The sequence below is a fragment of the Photinus pyralis genome, unplaced genomic scaffold (assembly GCF_008802855.1).
Source record: "Photinus pyralis isolate 1611_PpyrPB1 unplaced genomic scaffold, Ppyr1.3 Ppyr1.4_LG1, whole genome shotgun sequence".
NCBI lineage: Eukaryota > Metazoa > Arthropoda > Insecta > Coleoptera > Lampyridae > Photinus > Photinus pyralis.
In genome coordinates this window covers 26,041,700-26,062,152 of record NW_022170249.1, presented here as the reverse complement: position 1 = coordinate 26,062,152, position 20,453 = coordinate 26,041,700, and the positions used below count along the sequence as shown (strand labels likewise).

The 20,453-nt window shown below is 39.1% G+C and overlaps 2 protein-coding genes across 2 annotated transcripts in view; one reads left to right on the top strand and one right to left on the bottom strand.

Moving 5' to 3' along the window:
* Positions 1 to 4,037: 4,037 nt before the first annotated feature.
* Positions 4,038 to 7,473, bottom strand: LOC116179478. Its single transcript, XM_031499276.1, has 4 exons — positions 7,120 to 7,473; positions 6,934 to 7,070; positions 6,661 to 6,878; positions 4,038 to 6,605 (listed from the first exon to the last, which is right to left on the bottom strand). Exons 1-4 carry the CDS (start codon positions 7,471 to 7,473, stop codon positions 4,447 to 4,449), a joined length of 2,868 nt encoding a protein of 955 aa, XP_031355136.1. The 3' UTR covers positions 4,038 to 4,446.
* An 11,621-nt stretch (positions 7,474 to 19,094) lies between these two features.
* The window catches only part of LOC116159016, a 2,114-nt gene continuing 755 nt past the window's right edge, over positions 19,095 to 20,453 (top strand). Inside the window, exon 1 of the mRNA XM_031471912.1 lies at positions 19,095 to 19,143. Coding sequence (XP_031327772.1) covers positions 19,095 to 19,143 — 49 coding nt within the window. The remainder of the gene's footprint in view (positions 19,144 to 20,453) is intronic.

Below are 20,453 nucleotides of genomic sequence, written 5' to 3'. Positions count from 1 at the left end.
ATAAGTTGATCCGGTCCTGGCTCTACGTGGGCAAGGTATATAAATACTCGTAGTATACGTTGACTATCCCAATGTAAGTGCCTGAATACACTATGCGTTTTAACCGGTTCCGTTTGACCGGACCGTTTTGAACGGATTACTGCATCCAATGGATTTAAATGCGAGCGGTTTTACACTTATCCGGTTGCGTTCCCGGCGACCGCAGGTTGCTGCGTTTCAGCCGGATGACCGGATGGCGGGATGATATCAAAATCACGAGCATTTGTATGAAGGAGTTTATACTATCCGGTTGTACCGCTGCGGTTATATAATATTTTATAATGTTTGATGTTGAAAAGTTCATCGAATGTGTAATAATTCATCGACCGATTTGGTTGACGTCCGAAATATTGAAGCATTTATTTTCGAACTTGCGTATATTGTTAAAAAAGGTCCAAAACCAATTGCTGTATTCACGCTCTGCAAACAACGTATGTATCCAGTAAAGTAACGACGCTTTTGGGGCTTTTTTAAGCAGTTGACGGCTTCAAGAGCGCAAACCAGCACTACCTTTAACATCATTACACTTGCTAATAAATAAATAACAGGATGCGTGTTCCGATGGTAATGTAGACGCACGCAACCTTCCGGTTTCGCAGGATGCGTTTTGAAAGGATGCGTTTAAAACGCATAGTGTATTCAGGCACTTAGAATAAATATTTGAATACATGAACCGGAGCGTGCAACTTGCTTGATATACTATGTATATTTTAATTCATTAATTGTGATTATTGTTGTTATCCACTAAATTCATCCACCCTGCTTTTAAATAAATGACATTTGGTATGTTACCAACTTTATAAATGATTAGTTTTGTGGGAAATTCAAACTGTCCGCACTACTTTTGGATCACCCAGTACCGAAACAGGTCCTTCGGTTGATTCACCGAGCGGCGATCGTGTGTTCCCCGCCGAAATTTTATTTTGACCGGTGGCTGGTTTACGTTACCTAAATAATTTCTTCCTATTTTTCCACGGTCGGTGGAATTGATCGTTCGTGTGCAAGAGCTCAAAGCTGCTTAGAAACAGAAATATGGATTAGATGTATATTCACAGATTTGGAGAAAAGTATCATATTTCATTCGTTTTAATGGCTTATTAGGTGTACTATATGTATGTACTATTTTTACTTTGCATGTAATTTCTAAAATGTAAAAAACATTTCTGATTACTCGATATTTATAAAATGAGCATTGGGGAGCTATGTTAATTGGTAAAATACCTAAATAACGTCATGTGTAGGTCACCATAAAATAGTGACAATTTTATGGACGACATGAATACATCCAATTATAAGGACTTGTTAGCTGTGTAAATGTTAAGATGCTTGTCATATAAATTCAGTCAATAAAAACGTGGCATGTGCACGTTGCACTGAAAATTATGAACATCTGTTAGTGTGATATGCGTCGAAAGACGATGGTAAAAATATATCTTGTGAGTGTGTGTATTAACTATTAAAATTAAGGTGGCGTTGGATTGAAAGATAATTTAGTGTGCCATTACAAAGTATTGAATATAATCTAGTATAATCTTTATCGTTCAGTTTATAATAAATGTGAAAAATCACCTTGGTTTGGTCAGTCAATCATTATACAGTGAATTTTTTTTAATGCGAACATAGGAGTTTGTATGCAATGTAATTTCCCTATGTTCGATTTTAAAAAAAACACATGAATCTATTGAGTAGTTCAAATGGGTAGTAGATACAATTGACAGCATTTTTAAAAATACCGCCGTCCAATTTAATTACGAAATCGGTTAGGTTATTGCTTAGAATGTCAAGGAGGACACTTCCAACATTTATTGTAATTGTTTGCGCTATTTATTTTCTTATTTTCTTCATTTATATATTGAATAGATCAAATTAGTAGAATACCAGGTGCACATGTGCAATCTTACCGAGGACTCTTCATCATAAAGACTATTAGAGTTGCTGTTCATAGTCACACAAGTTGCGCGTTTTGGGAATGTGAACCGCGCACACCTCATAGATTGATGTTTTTTTTTAATCGAACATAGGGAAATTACATTGCATGCAAACTCCTATGTTCGCATTTAAAAAAAAACTCACTGTATATGCCAAACTAATGTTAAAAATTGTTAACGTTCGGCAATTCATGAATATGTATCCTTAATACGACCCTGTTGTTTTTTACATTTTAAGATTCATTTCTACTATACTCTGTTTTTTAACTAGGAAGACGGATTTAAAAACCTGATTTACACTGAAAATGTCACTAGAATCTAGTAACAAAAATAATAGACTCATTTTATACAGATATGTATTGTGGGTTGCGTGATGTGATTTTCTTTCACATTTGGATAGATTTCATTATTTATGGTTTTGGGTTATTACTTGGTAGGAACTCCTTTATATTATGCATACATCATACTTTTAAAAGCGAATTATAATAAATAGACAATACATTGATAATAGGTAATCATCCTGCATACATTTTTTGGCCTTTGAAACATTATTTTGAATTGTAGTTTTAAATGCTTTATCAGTTGTAATACTACACAATCCACATTACAATTTACAACAAATGTTAAGTTATTGAACAAATTCAGAACAATGGAATTATACTCATATTATTAGACAGCACAGTTCACTGCTTTTATGTATAAGAGATTTAGTCACTGTCTTCCGAGAGTTCACTAGAACTGTCACTGTCCTTCGATCCGAGTGAAATAATTAAGGGTTCTATAAGTGCATCCATTAGGCCATCCAATCTACACATTTTGTTTTCTTCCTTAATAACGTGTTGCACACAATTCCGCCAATCGTCAGAGCTCACATTTGCAACAGCGTTATGACCACCGGAACGTTTCGAAGGGGTAACAATCCCAGTACTTCGATATTCTTTAATTATACGGTATACTGTAGAACGTGCAACACCTTAAATGTGTCATACTTTAATAACCAAATATATACCTACATCATCATTTACGTTACCTGTGGTAGATGCAATCTTCAACACAAGGGTAGCAAAATTCATATCCGGAATATCAGACAACATTTGTTTATAATAAACTGCTTCTCGAAGACTGATAAAATGACCCAAGTTTAAGCGATTACGTTTTTTCAAAGGAGACAAGCTTGCTTTACTGGTACTTGGAGTTGAATCCATCACTAATACCAGTATACTTAGGACGCGAAATATCAACTTTTGTTCTTAAAAGAACTGTTTTTTTTGTTAAAATTTATGCAAATGGAGTCGGAACACGCAAAAACTCAAAAATAAGTACAACAGTTACGGACGAGAATCGCGATTAAATTTGACAGTTAAATCATGTCAATAGCAATTTTACCTGGGTGTAAAACGGGCGCAGCGGGAGCCAATAGAAACTAAGGATTTTTGCGGGAACTTTTAAATCCGTCTTCCTAGTTAAAAAACAGAGTATAGACGGCGCGGCGATCGAGGTTCTTCACCCAAGACATGCGAAAATGAAATGTACGCTATGTGTGTAGGTATTATTTTTACATTCTTATTCATTAAAATAAATTTCTTTATTTCGCCTGAATAATTCTATAAAAATTTAGTCTGCGAAATTTTAAATGAATTCTTGTACTATTTTTGAACATGTTAGCGTTAGGTAAGGATCAAATTTTGACTATGATGATGCTTTCTTGATTTTGTGAAGGTTTTACAAAAGAGCCAAAAAAATGTAAAAAGTTCACTTATTAACCTAAATCAAATTTTGTGTAGATTAAGAAAATTAATAAAAATGAAAGCAAACTATGTATCTCCAGGAGACGTTTATAAAAGCAATCGAACTTTTTTACGCTGAACCAATGTTTTTATTCATTGTTGTCTTCGGTTGTCCCCTACCTACTTTAATAAAAAAAATTAAAAACTTCCAAATTTTAAGCTAATGTTTTATTTTATTTAAACTTAGTACAAATACAATTACTAACAATATATAATAGCACCATTGATTTGCAAACAGGAAGAGTGGTTACAAGAGAAAAGTAAATTATTAAATTGATTGCACTTTAAGCCCCTGAACGTCCCATCACCTTACAGAGAGTTATCCTGTACAAAACTAAGCAAGTCTTGAACGAGAATAGGATTTTACTGAAATTACAAGATTAACAAAAGAACCCAATTCTGCAGTTGCCCACTAGAAACTGTGGATAAGTGAAAAATCGGGTATGAAACTAAAATAAAGTATTAGATTGCATTTATTATAATTAGTGATCTCGGTTATCACAGTATTTAATAATTTATACTGCTAAACTTAAACAAAATTACGCTTATTATTACTAAGTTCGTACTTAATTAATTAAAAGCATTTTTTTTGTCATTTTTCTGAATTCAAATACGTCTTTTTGTAAGGCAGTGTTAGTATTACATGGCATCACTTTTCATAAATAAAACTAATGGCATTACTTAAAATTTAATTATTTATAATTTGCTTCGCTCTCATTGTCGGCAAACCAATCCTGGTTGGTACTCCTAAAACTAGTAGTCATTTCCCTTCTATACTCTTGAGTTACCATTTTCGGTCCTCCTGGGACCCCTGCAACATGACTCGATTCTTGCCACATTGAACTGTGTTGAGCGGATCCTCGGGGAATGTGGTACGGTTGTATTTTCGTACTGCGTTGGGATTTCGGTGTTCCTTCGGGTGAAGTGAACTCACTTGCAGTATCGTAACGAGATGGTGCAACCCAGCGTTCGGTGAATTCGCTCGCAGATCGCGCGAGACTTGGCTGACTTAAGGAGCGTGCCAAAGTAGGATGACCGTAATCAACTTGATCAGAGTCATCGTAATAACGTGACGGTCCGGGATAATAGCTTGAAGCTTCCGAATGATAGTCACTTTGATCTGGACGGCCGAAATCTACTATCATTTCAGACATTGACCTTAGGTCAGCCTCACTTCTATAACTGGATCTTGAACCTCGAGGACCTCGTGGTGGGAGATTTGCATGGGCCATAGGATCATTGGTCAGAGTTCTTACAGAGCTGCCTCCGTCCGAATCGTATTCGTACAGTGTAGGTAAACTACTTCTTCGGCTACGATTATCCCAATCTGACTTTTTACGGAATCTAGATTGGTTCTTAGGCCGGTCTGGTGACAATATACGAATGATAACGTCCCACTTTGGTGGTTCAAATAATCTTTCATATCTGTGATCCATTCGCACACGTTCAAAATCTTCGCGCACTACGGCCTCCGATAACATGGTTCGAAGTGTAGATTCTGTCGTAATAATTTGACGCCATTTGATCCTATCGGCCATGGTTAGTTGCGAATTGAACGATTCCGCATTTTCGATAACCGGGCCATCGTCTTCCGATGGTTGCAGTACGCGTATCAACACATTCCAATTGGGTACTTGAGGATTTTCGCGTGGTATTTTGAACGTTTCGAAGAACGCCTCATTTGAAATCTCATGCTCGGTCGTATGCTGATTGAGACTGCCGACCAGTTCGGGAGAATTTAATGGTAACTTGTTGTCTCTGATTTGATTCTGTGGAGGCAAACTCATTTGGACTCTTTCCATTTTCGGTGTCAGTGTTAATCCCGAAGCAGAAGAAACGTCGGAGAAGTTCTCCCACTCTGGCGGTTCGGGCATTTCGACTGGATAGTTTTTAATGGTGACGTCCCACTTCTGCACGACGGGCTTTGGTCGTGAATGGTACTCCGTTATTAAACGCTTATGACGCTCTATATCTTCGATAGTCTTCTTTTCCGTGATCGTTCTGAGGAAAACATCGTCGACCATATGGGAAGTTATTTCCGGTTTATGTACGACTGCGATGGGTGGTTCCAGTGATCGGGGTTGTTCCAGTTCCATAACGTACCTTTGCTGAGGAACGATGGGGGGTGGGGGTGGTGGCACTGGGGCGACAAACTTCGAATGTGTATTGTCAATCATTTCAGTTAAAGAATGTGTATCTGTCATTTCGGTATTAAGCGATGCTAAAGACCTAGCTGGTGCCATTCTAGGTGCATCTAGTTCGTCGTGCATTTCTTGTTGACGTCTTAGAATCCTGTTAAATGTAGGGGCCGGCTGAATATGTTTTGGCAGTGCGTGTAATTCAGGTACATACGAAAATTGCATTCTTTCAACAACAGGAATGTCCACGCTTCTCACGCTTTCTTCCCTTTGTTCTAAAATAGTCGATAGATTACGTTCTGTGCGCGCTATAGAGCTTTCGGTATCTGAAAGACTGGGAGGAGATGGAGGTGGCGCTTTTTTGACTCGAACTTGTACGTCAAACTTGGGTTGGTCTTTTATCGCCATGGGAAGTCTAGGTGCAGTTACAGGTAAAGCCACGGCATTTTGAATACTTTGTTCTTGCGTATGACCATAACCTTCGCTATAAAAGCTGCTATTATCATGAATATAAGCTCTATTATCAAAACTGCCAGCTGAAGATACAGGAAGGGATCGTGCGTCGCATTCTATCTCAGAATGAGACTCTGAAGGATAATCTGAGGGGAGAGTGTCACTGATTAAAGGACCTTCACTGCCCGATGTACTACCAGGAGCGGGAACTGCTGCATGAGCTCGTGGAATTTTCAATCCTTCAAACATTGAAATATTTCCTACAACATAACCGTGATATTGAAAAGGTAGACTTACCACAATTTTGCAACTTACCCAGCGAACTTCCAGACAATTTTGTTATTTCTGATTCGGTGCCAATTGTTGAGAATGGAACATGACCAATGGCGGGCTCCGTTCGGCGTCGCAAGCAATAATACGAGCAACCAAGCCCCAACAATAAAAGTGACAGAAATAGAATTGCACAGATAATCAACAAAATTTGGAATCCATTCAGTGGAGGTTCAACCACTGGAGCCGCGGTTACTTGCGCGCTAAAACAAAATTCCATTTAAAACTGGAATGCATATCGTAACACTATCAACTTACACATATTCCGGTATAATTGGTAACATCGTAACGGGCGGGGGATATCTGCAAACTATGGTTATAATTTCGTCACCATCCATCTCCAAACCTGGATGGAACCTCACAACGATGTTATTTGTAAACACTCGTTGAGGATCCTAAAGAAATTGGTCTGTAAAAGGCGATTCATTTCTTCAAACTACTTACTTGTTTGGTACCGCATCCTTTAAGGGGTAGCTCTAGTTTGTAACTGGTAGCACCCTTACCAGCAACTTGGCAAGCGGAATTTCGATCGAAATCGGCATAAGCGAGACCGTAAAATTTGTCATTGAATTTGAGCTCGATTTCCATCGATCCAGCGGCACAGTTCAAAGCCGCCCTTGTCCTATTCAAAAAAATTACTGGACTCAAATCGTCCAGCTTCGTAACTTTCCCGTCGAGAGTGGAAAATTGAGGAAGCCCTTCGCCGACATATTCAATATTATTGGCTTGATCGGCGTAATTCGACTGCGACGCCACCAACCTCCAGAAGCAGATAAATGCAATCAGGTAATAAGCCATCTGTAAATAATAAATAATTATTGGTGGATGTTAAGACGAAATTACCGTTAATTTTTAATGTTCTGCAGATACATCCGAGTATCTAACTTTAATTGCTATACCTATAACCTATTAACTACAAACTTAATTTCGGCACGGTTAACTTTACATTAATTGCGATCAACAATGAACTGCAGATAATTAACGCTTTTTAAACGCTCTTTCATCTCGTCTCTTCTTTGTCAAGGTAAAACTGTAAAATGATGAAATCACGGCCAAAAGTGTAAAATTATCTGTTGTACATACATCCTCGTTTTGTATGTGAAATTTTATTGCGCAAATTAATGCCATGAAAGTCGGTGAGTATAACGATAGCATTTTGTATAGCCACTGCATGTTGGTCATAAACGGCCAACGCAAGTTTTGCAGTGATAAAATTTATGGTAGAAACAAACAATATAATTATAATAACGGCTTGTTGAATCCGCAATTAGTTTAAAGGAGCTGAATTTTCAAACTGTACAAGACATTTTTGTAATTTAATTTTACGTGACCCACTCTTGTCTTTCTGAATTAGAAACATTATGATTAATTACTTCAACTTGTTTCGTAAAATGCCGTAGTCTCATCCACTGCCTAAAGTTTGTTTGCTTTTGCTAACAATTTCGTTCTAAATTTTTCGCATTCTTGCGAGTTTCGGCATTTGGTCTCAAGATTGTGATGCTGTCGCGGAATTATCATAGATCAAAACGATACGCCTTTTGAGGAAGGCAAGATGCAATAAAGATATTACAATGTTTACGAGCCAGGCCACTTTTTAATTAAATAGCAACGGCACTTCGACGTCCAGGTGTACCACCAACTAATTAGGCGTTATGCGGTTACTTATGCAAAATTTTAATACACAACAAAAAATTACCAACATTATTTAAACTTTATTGAGGAACTCGATCACCAAGCACAAGATCGAAAGATCAGATGTAGTTTATTTTTATTATCGTTGTGTGATTGTGGTTAGAACTGTTAGAAGAAATTTGCCTTTTCGCCAGGAAATGTTAACCCACAAATGAAGTTTTAGAATCACTATGTTTAAGTAATTAATTTTTGGAATACTAACAACTAAAATCTATGATTGTTATTGTTACGTCTTTTATTATTTCGATAAATGTATTTCAAAATTAATGAAGTATCTTGGAGAGTTAGAAGGGAGTTTGGAAATACCATAGCCGATTGTGACAAAAAATAGGTACTTAATGTGGGACACTACACCTTACACGCGTGTACGTGGGGGCTTAGAATTTTAAAATATACAGAGCATTCAAACTTTTAAGTTGGCAATATTGCCAAGACCGTTATTATAAAAGATACTAGGTCGGTTAAATTAGACAACTAGTGGGTTTTTACGCTGACAGTCGCATTCTCAAAATATCCACAACGCATTTTTAGCGCATTTCCACAAAAATAACAAGTTAAAAAGTAATCGTAAACGATTTACATAAAGCGCATTTCCACTTGCATTCATTTCCCATTTGTAAGATGCAACTTCTGTTAAAATCGTAAAAATCCGGCCACAAATATGAAAGATAGCGTTGCACATGGGCAATCCATTTTTGACGTGCTACTTCAATTTCATTTATGAGAAGAATTTCATTTCAATACTTTTCTAAATAAGAAAGTTGGAACTGCGCATGGGCAAACCTAAATTTTGGAACTAATGTTAGATTTTCCTTTGTTCCAAGCGCCTAAGTATCAAATTTCACTTAAATGCTTCCATAGATAAAAAAGTTGGCACTGCGCATGCGCAAAATAAAATTTTTAAACAGGCGCTAGATTTTCCTTTATTCCAAGTGCCTATGTATCACATTTCATTTAAATTCTTCCATAAATCAAAAATTTGGCACTGCGCATGCGCAAAACCAAATTTTGAAACTGGCGTTTGATTTTCCTTTATGTGCCTATGTATCAAATTTCATTTAAATTCTTCCATAAACAAAAAAGTTGGCACTGCGCATGCGCATAACCAAATTTTGAAATTGGCGTTTGATTTTCCTTTATTCCAAGTGCCTATGTATCAAATTTCATTCAAATACTTTTATAAGTAAAAAAGTTTGCAATTCGGTTTATAAATGGTCGAGGTACCTACAGACCTACACTATACCTTGCACTATACACACAAAACTTGATGTTATACTTCCTATGAACCATAACAGATTTGCTTCTGGGCCTTGACTGCACTCAAACGAGTGGCATGGAAAAACTCACTTTTCGAGAAAAAGGCGGCGACCATTAACACTTCAACCTTTGGCAGACTATCTAACTGCCCCTTTACGAACCAGTCAGAACTCAGTTTATGGCAGATTGCCATAATAAGTCGAATTGAACTCCTATCAGTGTCATGCACTAATATAACTCCCGATCGGCAACCCGCATAGTGACGTAAGCGACGCTCGGCCAATATCGGCATGTCGTCGGTTGCATGACAAAATTTGAAAGTTTTACGATATTATATGTTGTTTCCTGACATGTTGCAATTAGAAATAAAAGTTTTGTACTCGGTTTTGTATATGAGATGTTTAATTACAGGTTATAAACTTTACAGTAAGACACAAAAAAGTTACAATATTTTTTTTCAGGAAGACCCTATTGTTTACAGCGATACAAGCGTGTCTAGTTCGAATTGTTCTGTGAGTAATTGTCCCGGCTTTCATGTCTCGCGGACGACGGACTTGGCGTATTTGCATTCGACGAATCCGACACATTTGTTTTTCGCGAATAATAAAATGTTTGGACGCAATTATTGCTGTAGATGTCTGTTCACGCACCTCCTATTTACGCGCATTGTATTCTTCAACAATTTTAACACACAAAACTTTGGGTTTTGGTAAATCTTCGAGTGATGCTATCGGAAAACTATATGCTTTAATAACATTCATATAATTGCTATGGTCCATTTGGTATTAGTATTCCGGTGTCTAATTAATCCCACTAAATACAGCTACACTTTTTTTACCTCACGCCGTCGATTAATTATAAACAATTCTCTAAAACAAACTGCAACGCGTTATTGTTGACGTGCTGAATAAGAATGAACAGAATAAGGTACGGCAACGGTTAAACGATTCTAGGTCGTATCGCTTACGTTAAAGAATGATAATTGAGGTGAATTTCGCTTACATCCAGTTTTTGTTTACAGTAATGTTGTTTAGGCCTACCTGATGCCAATCAAACTGCAGTTCTAAAAACTGTATGCAAGCGAAATTCACTTCAAAAAAATTCTTTGACGTAAGCGATACGACCTAGAATCGCTTAACCGTTGTGGTACTTTATTTTGTTCATTCTTATTCAGCACGTCAACAATAACGCGTTATAGTTAGTTTTAGAGAACTGTTTATGTTTAATACGCGATTTGAGGTAAAAAAAGTTAAAGCTGCATTTAGTGGGTTTAATTACATATCGGAATAGTAATAACAAATGGACTATAACTAATAAATTGCCATTAATATCTACTTCCAACTCACTCAATTTGTCGACAACATCGAAAAAATGGCGACGGTGGCTGTTCAGATCTTGTCCCTCCATCAACCGTCGCAACTTTACCTTTCGCGCGGGGCCTTTAGATTGATTGAAGTATTGTGCAGTTTCATCCATACGTTGTGTGATATCTCGCATCACTTGATTTGTTTCAGCTCACTGGGAGAAATATATAATATAATATCTGATTTTGCTTTTGAATCATTCTTTTTCCAAGCGACTAAACTGTCATCACCTGCTGCGGGACATTTACAAGTAAGTACCATTTACGAAAAATTATTTGTGGTCGCGCTTAATTCACTTTTCCTGTTCTAAAAATAATGTTTGTAGACCATTAACTACTTCGACGTCTACATTTATGGTCGCATTTGCAAGTGGTCACAGCAATAAACTTGTTCATTTGATCTCAAGGAAGACCGTATTGCTTTTTCTTGAACGAAATTGATCAGTATATAACGAGTGCTGATAGACAAAGCTGCACGTGATGACAAAAAAAAGGCGTTACATTGATGCCTTGGTTTAATTGTAAAAATGGATTCGCTATTAAACATTTTAGGTATAAAGGTGAAATATAACGAAAAATGAGAGCTTATTCGAAGTACCTAATCTTTCATTTATGAACAGGATTTCATTCATTGAAAAATAAAGCCGAACAATGACTGGCAACTCATTGTTTGCTGAGAATCCAATAAAGGATAGTGATTTTTGTGTTTTATGTGTACATTTTGTGTGATATAAATATCTACGCTGCTTCACATCTAATAGTGACTGAATTTTCAAATAAAAATTTAAATTAAATCCCAACCGATTTGGTAGTCGCTCAAGAGAAAAGATCTGAAACAACGAGGCTGGAAACTTTCATTTCACGGTGCGAAATGGTTGCAATTATTTGATTTTTAGCAGTGGCGGAAAGGCATTCTTTCGATCTTGAATTGCCCAGTAATTATATCAGGTATTATTGGAACGGATAAAATACGGTTACAGCTGGATGCAGTGGTTCGTTTAATAATTGCAACGCAGCGAAAATTGTGGAGAATGAGAGAGAAATTGCAGCCTTTTATTTAGCAAGCCAAAAGCAATTAGTTGCAAAGTACTTCTCCACAGCCTATTTACTACTTGTAACCATTGATTATTATTAGGTATTTTATGGAACTCCAGTTTTTATTGACGTCGTGTACGGTGTACGTACGGAATTCGTTAGCTATAGGAATACACGCCTTACGGATCAGTTTGAGGGTGGTATTTTTTGTGTTTCGTATATCAAATTCTCAATTTGTTAGTCATTACAAAGAAGTCGCAAACGCTTTTCGGCCTGTAACTTAACGTAGTCCTCTCCAATTCATAATTTCGGCACACTTTTTCTCAGAATCCCTTCGTGGTGGCTTGGGAAATTGGAATTAAGCATGAATTCATACTATGAGAGGTACATTAGTTTTTTCAGATAAAATTTAATTAGTTTGTTTCATAGTAGAAGCTTCATTTCCGAATACCTTGTAAAACCATACCTCATCTTTATTCTACTTATTATCTATCAACACCAATTTCCGAAATCCCCCACCAAAAAATTCGGTGCCGGTGTATACGATGCTATCACCTCCCTAAAAACGATGTAAGAGATGTAAGTGATTCTTTAGATTTAACCTGTCCAGTCAAAATAGGCTCAGATTTTTGAAAATCGGACGAGTAGATTAAAAGTATCAATGAGTATTGCGCGAAGAAAGTTACCCCTTATTAATACTAAAACCTGAGTGCTCTTGTACTGGGAGAGCTGACGATCGATATTGGTATTGGATTCAAGAAAGGTGCGCATCAAGTGTTGGTAGCAGAGATGAGGTGATTGTAGGAATGTACTTGCTGAGAAAATTCGGGATTACCATAGACCTGTACAATGGAGAGCTGCCACGCGTAATGCTTGTGGATGATGCCACTCTGCCGGAGTGTTGCGAGAAAGTTGTGATGGTTCACATGAATGGAAGTCTCTCGGAAAACTTTTTGGGAGTGATGGAACCTAATTATACCAATATGGATCGAGCGATTTTTATTGGCAATAAATGCCAAACAACTAACGCCTGTTCCGCTAATGAATTTGAACTCACTGCCGACCAAGTTAAGGAAAGGTACTGATTGGGACGTGTACCCCAGCAGCTGTAGTCGTGGGTTGTGTAATTACAGTCAAGAGTGATGACACTTTGAAGTGCCCAAAATGACCCGAAAAGCTATGATCACAGCCTTATGGAAGAATTTGACAACAAGCTAAAAGGTTAATTTTCCGCGACGGCGCTACCAAGACGTGTTTGCTTCAGAGAAATGACTTGTCGGTTAAGCAATATGGTCACTCAAAATAAATACGACAGATGCCCAAACTATTAAGCAACATCCATACATGCCTTTTGGTTTGTGTAACGCTCCCGCGACGTGTTTTAGAAATTAATGGAACTGGTCTTGAGAGGTTTACCTTGGAAAACGTGCCTTGTGTATTTGGACGACGTAATTGTGATTATCCAAACGTTTGAAGACCACCTTAAGAATATCGAAGACTTGTTTATGAGGTTGCGCTGTGCTTCAACCGAATACAAAGAAGTGCAACAAAGTTCGTGCAGTACAAGAATGGTCCAAGCCGAAAGATAAACATGCAATACAAGTTTCTTGGGTCTACGCATGTACTACCGGCGATTTGTAAAGATTTAAAGATTTCAAATTGGGATTATGAATGCAAGCGGGCTTTTCAAGATCTCAACCAGTTACGGCTGCGGTGCTCAGCTATCAAAGAAGAGAGGAGGACTTCGTGTTAGATACGGACGCTAACAATGTTGGAATGGGTGCTGTACCATCCCAAATGCAGGACGGGCACGAGAGAGTCATGGGATATTTCAGTAAAGTCTTCTCTAAACCGGAACGTAGTTACTATGTTACCCGAAGAGAGCTGCGAGTCGTCATCAAGTCAATCAAGCATTTCAAGTATCTGCACGGTCAGAAGAGTCTCGTAAGGACAGACTATGCCGCATTGAGATGGGTGTTACAATTTAAAAGTCGAGAAGCCACGTGGCCAGGTGGTTAGGAAGACTGCAAGAGTACGATTTCGTAGCAGAACACCGCGCGGGACGAAACCATCGTAATGCCGATGCCTTATCCAGAAGACCACGTCCTGAGGATTGTCGACACTGCTCACAACTAGAGCACAAATATGACGAACAACTCGTACGATGCACTGCACTTGTGGATGACTGGGAACCACAGCTCCGGACGATCGTGATATGCGTCTGATGATAACCTGGAAAATGGAAGAGAAAAGTCCAGCCCGGGAAGAGGTATCGCGCAGTATTAAAGGCGTATTGGGCTCAGTGTGATTCGTTACGGTTTGTTGTGCAGTTGTTCCACAAGCAACGTACCGGTAGGAAGAAAAAGGCACCAATGAGGCAATACAATATACGGTCATTGACAAAAGTAATGACCGCCTAATATGTAAACTCTGCAGCCTAAGCAACCAACATGCCTATTAGATTGGGTTCCGCCGGTTTTTTCATGAAGGAGATACCTTAACTTGTTGGTTCGTATTTCCAAATTGCACAATATAATCAAACGTTGGCTGCATATGTTGCAGGATCTACCTATTCCGCGATCATTACTTTTGTCAAAGACCGTACCTATTAGCCTAAAGCTAAACGTTCCCTTCGCTTAAGTTTAATGTATGCATTTTTCTCCTTATAAAATGTTTTCCTTCTTTAAATAGCCTTCTAATACTGGTAGGCGCAAAACTTCTTCTTTATGTTTAATAAAATTGCTAATACTCTGTACTTGCTAAAATAGTGCTATGCTTTTGTTAGTTGATTAGCTAAAACAATAGTCAGATTGGCTTCGCGGCGACTAAGAAGACCCTTGACCTGAATGCGGATGCGGACATGACTTTTTTTAAGTTTAAACTGAGTAAGGCCGAAAGCAGTAGTTAAAACCCAATAGGGTGAAACAAGTACCTGGTATGTACATATGAACGACTCAGTGCGAGAGGGCATTAAATCCCACACCGTTCAGACTATACATTGCATATCCTCTTCTGGTTTTAATCTAAGGAAATCACAAAAAATGACAAAGTATTTCAACCAACAATCAATAAACACACTTAAGAGTTCAAAAAGAGCTACAGTACTCAAAATTAGTGTAATAAATTTCCAATTAGCGTTATGGAACTGCGATTGTAACTGTACTAACATTGAAGTTTAACTTATGAAACGCCACAAATTGCGAGGAAATGTTTTATAAAAGTTTGGTAAAAGTTAGATTCAATTATAGCCCAACCCCCTAACTCAAGTATCATCGACAAATTATTGGGGAGAAGACTGAACAGTCTTTTGTTACTTTTTGAATGGATACTATAGGGTTATATTTCAAAATCCTGATACGACAAATAGATCGGTGTTTATTACGCACCGTATGGCATGTCAGTATTATACAGATTGTGTGATTTGCGAATATGTAGTGGAAAAGATACAACATAAATAACACTACTACCACTAGTTGCCAACAAAGGCGGATAATGCGGGATAACTAAGTATATATTTTTCCAGACATTTTCAATGGAAATATAAAACTCATTCCCTTAATAACGTTATTTCCATGCTCCTGTCTAGGAGGTACTTATACGAAACTGCTTATTTCCTTTTCAACTCCTAAATCATCTCGGCATTATTGTCTACCTTTGCAAAGGAAATAAAATATTAGATCGAAAAGTTTTTAAGTCATCATCAATGCGTGCTGTCTACTCCATCAGTTATGCGATTTTTCGCTTTGCACACCTGATTAAATGCACGAAATGTAGAAAATTTAAATTTAATGAACCGCGAAAGATATAACCCACGTCATTTGGCATATCCTACTGCTTCTCGTTGTAACCCTTTTATGGCAAACAAATCTATTAACATATACATATGATTTTTACTTACTGATGATTTTTTTTTTTCAGACAAATGACGTACGGAACCAGAATTTTCCATTCATTGGTAAGTATTCCTCCACTTTAAACCACACAAATAGACGTCGTTTTTCTCCTGTTTTGTACGTATAGTCAGAAAAGAATTTCCTAACTTAATTTTAAAATGTCTTGCGCGTGCATTCTTTAAAGTGATTACACGGAGACGGGAGCTTTCTAATCGATCCGACAAGAATTTCTCTTCGATGTTTGAAAGGACAGCCTTCTTCGCGCGCGAGTCATTCAAGTTAAATTTATTTAGTTAAAGGAAAAACGAGTCGTGATTTTAACAGAATTGATAGGGTGCGACGCCATTAAAATATGGGCAATTTTAAGGAATAGCTCGATGCAGTTCATTACCTATTTGTTGTCTGTCACTTAAATGAATTTTATATAAAACGTCGAAGCCCAACAAATTTCTCTTTAATAAAACAAAGATTTTTATGAACGTCGACAGCAACGTAATGGACAAAAACAGATAGGGACAATAATATTGTTATTGTTACAATTCGGCCTATTGTATACGATTATCTTCGTGTGGCATGAGTGGCGTAGCCTAGCGTGGCCACGAGTGTCCACAAGGTAGGAGTGTTCCATTAAAGCATTGTGACACGTGTTTTTCATACTATTATATAAAAATAAAACCGAGGTTCTATTGTTAACTTCGAGTGAAACTGGGGTTTCAGTATTATTTTCGGGTAAAACTGGGGTTTCGGTATTAAGTTCGAGTAAAATTGGGGTTTCAGTATTATCTGCGAATACAACTGGCCTATGAGTATTATCGGGCAGCATAACCAGCGTAGCATTTTCAATTAAATCTAAAAGAGATTAGGTTGCATTGTGAAATATTGTGGAAATACTTTCTAGATTCTATTCTATTCTATTCTATCAGGGGAGCCTTTACAGGCAGCACTTAGGCTCATCAACGGCCCATTGTGCTACCCCCCTCTCTAAACAACCAAAGCTTAGAGCCCGTTCCCTTCAATGAAGGATAAGACCCTATTTAGCCTTAGTTTCCTCACCTCCCTCGGTTCCAAGTAACTGTCACCGAGGAGTTTATGTCTGTCCCTGATCAGAGCGTCACAGTAACAGACTACATGCTCGGTAGTTTCCTCTACCTCACCACAAAACCTGCACGCAGGGTCTTCCACAAGCCCAATATTGTGCAGGTGATAGTTGACCATCCAGTGTCCCGTGAAGACACCGACGATCTTCCTAATCTGACTTCTGTTTAGGTTTAGAAGCTTAGAAGACTCAGATTTGCCAAGAGGCCCTGTTAAAAAGGTCTTGGACTGTCTGAGTCCAGCTGCCTGTTGCCATTGAGCCTGGAATTGACTGGTCGCCCAGTTCTTAATCCTGACCCTGACAACTGAGGGAGCAATTCCAAGGGTGGGCTCAGGCCCGACAAGGACCCCACTACTGCCTTCGCGAGCCAACTCGTCCGCCCTTTCGTTGCCCCCTATTCCAGAGTGCCCCGGCACCCATATCAAGCTTACCCTATTAGACTCACCTAATCTATCTAGGGTTCGCCTACAGTCAAGCATCGTATTCGAGCGGACCCTGTCAGCTGACAGAGCCTTTAACGCCGCCTGACTATCACTACATATGTATATATGCTGGTTACGATAACCTCTACGGAGGTTTTCTTGCGCACAGGTCGTGATGGCTAGCACCTCTGCCTGAAACACAGTACTGTGCTGGCCAAGGGAGAGGCTGATGCCTACTCTCGGCCGGTCACCGTGTATACCCATGCCCGTTCCCTTTTCCGTTAGGGACCCATCGGTAAACCACACGAGCCCCTCAGGTTTGAGGAACGGACGATCTGGGTTCAGCCACTGCTCCCTGTTCGGGAGAATGACTTTATACCTCTTCGGTTCAAGTAGGGTAGCTCGAATCACGTCCCTTCTTGCGAGGAAGGGGTCGGACCTAAGAGTTTCCTCCCAGATCCGCCCGTGTCCGAGACTGCCTCTATCCTTCCACTCACCCCAATCATTTAGTCTTATGGAAGCCCTCCGGGCCTCGGCCTCTACCGATAAGTGTAGAGGTTCAAGTCCCAGAAGAGCCTCCACAGCCAACAGCCAACGTTGACGTGGTTTTCATGGCTCCAGTGATTCCCAAACAAGCGAGTCGCTGTACCTTACTCAGCTGCTTCTTGTATGTTACCCTGCGCGTTGCAGGCCACCATACAAGTGCGCCGTACAATATTATCGGCCTTATCACCGAAGTGTAAAGCCAATATACTAGTCGAGGCTTTAATCCCCATGTGCAGCCGAAAGCTCTCCTGCATGCCCATAGACATGCAGTGGCCTTCTTGCTAATTCGCTCAATGTGCCCTTTCCAGGACAGACGGGAGTCTATAGTGACCCCCAAATATTTAACTGACCTGGTCAGACACAATTGGCGTCCTCGAAGGATGAGACCGTCAAGGTCCACATTCCGTCTCCTCGTAAATGGAACAATTTCGGTCTTTTCCGGGTTGACAGAGAGACCGTGGCTACTGCACCATCTATCCACCTGTCCAAGAGTCCTCTGCATGAGCTCTTTTACGGTGCTCGGAAACTTCCCCACAATGACAATTGCGAGGTCGTCTGCGTATCCCTGTGTATACGCTCCATCCTCGTTTAGTGTACGAAGGAGCCCGTCTATCACCAGGCACCACAGTAGTGGAGACAGTACTCCACCCTGCGGACATCCTCTAGTGACCGATGAGCTCATCTCCGTAGTTCCGATCGAGGTTATGATGACCCTGCTTCCAAGCATGGCCCGGATCCATCTTACGATTGACCCGTCAATGCCAAAGCTTTCAGCAGCCTCACTAATGGAATCGAACGTGGTGTTGTTAAACGCACCTTCGATGTCCAAAAAGGCTCCCAGAGCTCCCCCTCCAGCAGACATTCCCCTCTCCAGTCTACACACGAGACTGTGAAGAGCCGTCTCCGTGGACATGCCAGCTCTGTAAGCGTGTTGAAACGGGTGTAGTGGTCTAAGGACCAGCGCCACGTTTCTTATGTATGCATCCACCAGCTTTTCTACCGCTTTTAAAAGAAACGATGATAGACTGATGGGCCTCTAATCCTTTGCTGTGTCGTACTTAGTACGACCCGGCTTAGGTAAATACACAACTCTGACCCTTCTCCAGCTTATGGGGATGTACCCCAAAGCCACAGAGGCCCTAAAGAGGTGCAACAAGTGCAGAAGTAATGGTTCCAGGCCCTTTTGCAAAAGAGCCGGAAATATCCCATCAGGTCCTGCGCTCTTAAATGGGCTAAACGTATTGATAGCCCATCTCAAGGATCCCTCGGTAACAACCCCGGCAGCTACTCTCCAGTCGATCGGCCTTGCACCGACCCGGGTAGCACCTTCTGGCGGTTCCGAAGTTACATAGTCTCCAGAGCCTGGAAAATGTGTTTCCAGGAGACATGTGAGGGCCTCACCCGCGTTAGATGTAAATCTGCCGCANATAATAATAATAATAATAATAATAGTGCCTTTATTGCAGTGAAAAGAGTTCTTTGTAGTACATAAATATGTAGAGGCGAAGTTCAGCGAATGCTGCTCTTCCACTTAACCTCTAGGTTTAAATACAAAAAGTAAACTTAGCAACGTCAAACATATATTACATTTGCAGTACATGTGTGCGAGTCGAGGTGCGAGTCTTTAATGGGGTAATAAACAATATAGAACCATAATGTAGATAGCTAAAATTTCAAAAAGTACACACAGATAAAATTTAAAATAAAAAAAAACAAAATAAAATAAAATTTGGATCCCGGTGAAACGCATTGCTAACAGAGGCTATTATTTTGGTTATCCAGAAGATATGACTTTAGTTGTTTTTTGAACCTCACTCCGTCTAATTCTCTTAATTTGGCGGGGATATTGTTCCAACTTACCGCGATGTTGTACGAAAAAGATCGTCTTAACATGGAGGTGTTATGTTTGGGGGTTGTTAATAATCCACGAAATCTTAGATTTAGATTGTGTGTATCAGTCCTAAAAGTTATTTTGTAATATAAATACGGAGGGGATTGTGACTTAATAATTTTATTATACATATAGACATAAAGAGTGCAAATCACGTCTATTTCTCATGTTAAGCCAATTGGCACTAATAAGTTTATTAGAAATGCTATGAACAGTTCTGGGCACGCCATATATCAGCCTCAAACAAGCATTTTGGAGACGTTGAATACGTTGTGTGTCCCTCTGGTCTAAACAGGGTCCATATATTACATCACAATAATTTAAGTGCGATAAGACCAAAGATTCACATAACGTTTTCCTAAGGCTTGAATTGAGAAAGTCCTTATTTTGATAAATTAGGCGTAGGTAATGAAAACCATTTTTAATACATTGATTAACGTGAGATTTAAACCTTAAATTGCTATCAATAACTAATCCTAAGTTTCTGATCTTTTGGCATACTTCCAGATTCCTACCCTGAACGTTAATCTTTACATGTGGAAGCGTTTCTTTATAAAAGTATTCACTGCATAGCAACATCACT